Below are 5,245 nucleotides of genomic sequence, written 5' to 3' on the forward strand. Positions count from 1 at the left end.
GACCAATCTTAAGTCCCTGTTTTATTAAACTCAAGTTTATTTGCTGATTATCTTAAACTCTTTTTTATGAATATATTGTATATTTGAGAAGAACATTTAATGCTTCGAAGTATTTTATCTTGAATAAGTTTAAGAACATTTTAGAAGACTTCTAGATAAAACTCATAAAAATGAGTTTGGTGGCTAACAACCATCCTTAATTCCAGTTCCAGGGGAATCCAGTGCCCTCTTCTGACCTCTTCTGGCATTGCTTGACATGGGTGACCTACATACATGCAGGCAATATACTCATACACAAAAAAAAATAAAAATAATAAGCCAGGCGTGGTGCTGCATGCCTTTAATCCCAGCTCTTGGGAGGCAGAGGCAGGAGGATCTCTGTGAATTCAAGGCCAGCCTGGTCTACATAGTAAATTCCAGGACAGCTGGGGCTACAGGGAGCCCCTGTCTCAAAAAGACCAAAAAATAAATAAAATAAAATAAATAAATAAAACATAAAAAGTATGTTTTAAAAATAAAATAAATGTGTAATTATGGCCTGACAAGATGGCTCATCAGGTAAAGATGCTTGCCACCAAGCCTGGTGACTTCAGTTCAGTCCCCAGTATCCACATGGTGAAACATGAGCTCCACTCGCATGCCCTTCTTTCAAGAAATTAGGTGTTATTGAAGAGCTCTAAATGTGAAGGAATAACCCTTACATGATTTTTATTTAGTTGGTTAGACATTCACTATTGGAGTAGAATTAATACATCCTATGTTCAGAGGTGATAGTTCTAAAAATACTTGAATTGTACCCTGAAAGAACTATTTTACTTTCCAGAGATAAATTATCAGATATTGATCTTATCTTTTATACTGAGGTTGAAGACGAATTAACAGTAGATAGTAGGTAGTTGAGTTGGAAGAAGCTAAAGGTCTTGGTGACTGTTATAGAGGTTGAGCAAAGTGTTAAGGATCTCGTATATTTCTGACTTGGGCATCTGAATAGATAATGATACTATTTGCTGAGAGTCAGTGTATTAGTTATTTGTCTCATTGCTATGACAAAATACCTGACAAAAGCGATTTTTTTGGCGGGGGGTCTTTGAGACAGGGTCTCCCTGTAGCCCCAGCTGTCCTGGAACTCACTATGTAGACCAGGCTGGCCTTGAACTCACAGAGATCCGCCTGCCTCTGCCTCCTGAGTGCTGGGTTTAAAGGTGTGCGCCACCATGCCCAGCTGACAAAAGCAATTTTAAGGAAGAAAGGAAGGATTTATTTTGACTTAACCCTTTTTATTCAGTCCATGGAATGATACCATCCACATTCCGGGAGGGTTCCCCTCCTCAATTAACCTAATCTAGATAATCCCTTACCGATATGCCTAGAGATGTTTCCACAGTGAGTCCAAATACCATCCAATTGACAGGTTTAATCATCAGAGTTGTGTGATAGGGATAACAGGTTTGGGGTGAAGTTGCTAGCTTAGACATGTTCAATTTATGTGTGTTGAAAAATGAAAAAAGTGGTTAGGTAAATGAGTATAGGAACTTTACGAAAATATCTGGGCTTGGGTGGGATGTTGTGGAATTCCAGGTGTATCATTCGGCTGATAATTTAAGCCATCAACAGATTACTTTGTTTCAGCCCATTATTAGATGTTAAATGACTCCTCTAACTACTGATTTGACTTTTTTTCCCCCCGGAGCTTAGAAAAGGCAAGATTGTGCTTATTTGGCTCTTCAAAGAATGGATTTGGATTTCGTGATAGTGATCTGGATATTTGTATGACTCTGGAAGGCCATGAAAATGCAGAGGTAAGAGTTAATGTTTGGAAGGGATTTGAAAGTTTGCTTTTGTCTAATGAATCTGTTTTTATATATAATACTGTAATACATGGTTTCATGGTTTATATAAATGTCAGCAATTATTTGTTAACTATCAATTTAGAAAACATTCAGACTTAAAATAAGTAAATGTATTATTCACTATGTTATAATGCAAGTAGTTCTTTGAGACTTAAAAGTGCCTTGAAATGAATCGGGTGAAAAAGTGTACCATGAGTTTGAATTTTTTTCATTGGAGAACAGGTACTTCAGGTTGATAGTAAACATTGGTTTTGGTTACTCTATCTTCTCATATCTCGTCCTTTTGTACTCTATAAATAGAAAATGTAGGTAGGTATTTAATTTATAAATGGATTGTATTCTAAAAGTTAATCGTAATTTTGGGGCACTCACATTTTTTTCCATAGAAGCAATGTTATGAATGGATGAGGTTTAGGGGCTGGAGAGATGGGTCAGCAGTTAAGAGCAGTGGCTGCTCTTGCAGAGGACCTAGGTTCAATTCCCAGTACTCACATGATGGCTAACAACCCTTTGTAACTCCAGTTCCAGGGAATCTGACGTCCTCTTTTGCCCTCTGTGGGCATTGCATGCACTGATATACTTATAGGCAAAACACACACATTTAAACAAAAAAAAAAAAAGCAACAAATAATTTTTTTAAAAATGAAATTAAAAAATTCATTTTTGTGTGGGCTGGGGAACTAACATTTATTGAGTCCCAATATATACTATATTGTATAATACAGTTTACAATTATACATACATTATTCCTTTTCATTCTTAGTCCCATCTTGGAGGTAGGTATTATTTCCCTCATTTTAAAGTTTAGGGAACTGAAGCTTTGGAAAATGAACTGATTTTCTCAACTTCACACTGCTAGTAAGCATTGGAGCTGGATTAGTCTGTGTGGCTCCTAAGTTCATGCTCCTCATATTACATCTCACTGCCTTTTTGTAATATTTTTAAATGTATGATGCAGCTGAAGTATAGTACTAACAGTAGTGTAGAACCTAACCAGTATATTCTGAAGTTGAAAGCTTTCTGAGTAACTTGGAGGAGGACGAAGAGGAGGAGGAGGAAGGGGAGAAGAAAGGGGTGGTGGAGGAGGTGGAGGAGACATTTCCCCTGTGTAGCCTCAGCAGTCAGAGTGGGCATGCGTTCCTTTGTATTTTAGGCTTTGGTCCTGGGAATGAGATTCTTCAAGCTGCAGTGAAGAAAGGGACTGACGGGGTAGGGAAGAAATGTCTTAGGCTTCTGTTGTAGCAGTCAGAAAGAAGAGTGGATCCTTGAAGATACGTCTGACCAGCTTATCTATTGGGTTTATTTTATTTATTGTAACAAGAACTGTGCCTGGGGTAAACCTCTTTGCTATAGTACTGCCAGTACACAAAGCTATTTTATTTTGGATTTACGCTGTGCTGTTTTATGCCATGTTATGTTATACCACACGCTATGCCAGGATCTCATGTAGCCCAAGCTGGTCTAGAACTTGCTATAGAGCTAAGGATGACCTTGAACTTCTTATACTCTTGCTTCCTTGTCCCTAGCACCAGGATTATCTCTGTGAACTGTCATGCACAATATATATGATTTTGGATATTGAACCTAGGACCTCATGTATGCTAGGCAAGCACTCTGAGCTACATCTCCCACTCTGCTTTGGTATTTGTGTTTCAACATCAGATACTGTTTGCAAGGTCAAGCTTTTGGCATCTGTAGTGGTGTCAGTATAGCTTCTGTTAGAAAAGAATCTAGCAGAGTAGTGCAGCTGTTGCTTCTGAAGCAGTTCTTCGGGGTGATTATAATATAGGAACACCCAGTGTAAAGGTGGCAGTGGTAGATGCTTTTATCTGACCCTAAGAAATTGATCATCGTATTGTTGGTGTGTGTGCACATGCATGCACACTCAGACTGTGCATAGTTCATGTGTGTAGATCAGAGAACCTTGGGAATTGGTTCTGTTTCCACTGTGGGAAGGGGCTCAAGGGATCAAACTCAGGTGGTCAGGCTTGAACAGCCATCTCACAGACCCAACATCTTATTCTTTAAAGAAACTGGCGGCGGAACTGGAGTGGTGACTCAGTGGTTTAAGAGCACTGGCTGCTCTTGCAGAAGACATGGGTTCAGTTCCCAGTAACTACATGGTAGCTAACAACTGTCTGTAAGTCCAATTTTAGGGGGTCTTGACTTCCTCTTCCAGCCTCCACCAACATTACACAAATGGGTGCCTTACAATAAAATAAAAATGAATTAAAAGCAATTTTTGGGGGTCTTTTTGAGACAGGGTCTCTGTAGCCCCAGCTGTTCTGCTGTCCTGGAACTTACTATGTAGACCAGGCTGGCCTTGAACTCACAGAGGTCTGCATGCGTCTCTCTCCTGCGTGCTGCAATTAAAGGTGTTCGCCACCACACCTGACTTAAATTTAAAAAAAAAAAAAAAATTTTTTTTTTTCCTTTTTGAGACAGGGTGTCCTTGCAGCCCCAGCTGGCCTGGAACTGAGATCTGCCTGCCTCAGCCTCCCAAGTGCTGGGATTAAATGTGTATGCCACCACAACCAGCTCTTAAATTTAAAAATTTATTTATTTATTATTATTATTTTTTACTTTAAATATAATTTTTATTAAAAGTTTTGATCATGTGGAAAACTATTTCACATGCACAAGTGAAGAAAACAGAACCAAAAAGTGTTCTTTTAGATATATGAAAGAAAACACAGGTGATGCACTTCTGTAATTCCAGCACTTGGGAAGTGGAGGCAAGGGGATGAGGAGTTAGCCTTTAATGATAATCACTTTTAAGTTTCAGGACTGTGGATATACTATAATCATAATTGTATAAAAATACACATAGAAAAATTAGAAAGACTATATCAAAATGCTTAAATGTTGCTACTACGTGGTAAAAATCAAGAAAGTACCTCTGTGTTTTCATTCTTTCTTGCTTTTCTTTTGATATTTTTGAAACAGGGTCTCCCTGGCCTGGAAAAATATACACCAGGCTGGCATCACTCTCACAGAGCTCCATCTGACTCTTCCTCCTGGGTGCTGGGATTAAAGGTGTGCACCACCATACCCAGTCCTTCATTTATTTTTTTAAGATTAATTTTTTTTTAGAGAGTATTTATTTTTAAGATTGGCTGTAATTTTTAGGATTACAGTTATACAATATTGTATTCAGTATAAGCCCTAGAAGACATAAAATTAAATGATATTTTAACCTTTAAAAAAGAACTCCACTTCATTGTTAAAATACACACTTTCATACAGAAAAAATCATTTTCAATGCAATTGACATTAAGATCTTTGCACATGTGTTTCTAATCTCTGTATATCTGATTATTGCTAGTGAGAGTCAGTTACTTTCTGAGCTCCTTGGCATCTGAGCATGGATATAAAGTCATCAGGTAGATTTCAAT

The 5,245-nt window shown here is 38.0% G+C and overlaps 1 protein-coding gene across 1 annotated transcript in view; it reads left to right on the forward strand.

Moving 5' to 3' along the window:
• Positions 1-5,245, forward strand: part of Tut4 (terminal uridylyl transferase 4) — a 132,100-nt gene that overhangs the window by 75,550 nt on the left and 51,305 nt on the right. The window contains exon 16 of the mRNA XM_029561265.1: positions 1,696-1,799. Coding sequence (XP_029417125.1) covers positions 1,696-1,799 — 104 coding nt within the window. The remainder of the gene's footprint in view (positions 1-1,695; positions 1,800-5,245) is intronic.

The sequence above is a fragment of the Nannospalax galili genome, unplaced genomic scaffold, assembly GCF_000622305.1.
Source record: "Nannospalax galili isolate Female #2095 unplaced genomic scaffold, S.galili_v1.0 scaffold713, whole genome shotgun sequence".
Classification (NCBI taxonomy): Eukaryota; Metazoa; Chordata; class Mammalia; order Rodentia; family Spalacidae; genus Nannospalax; species Nannospalax galili.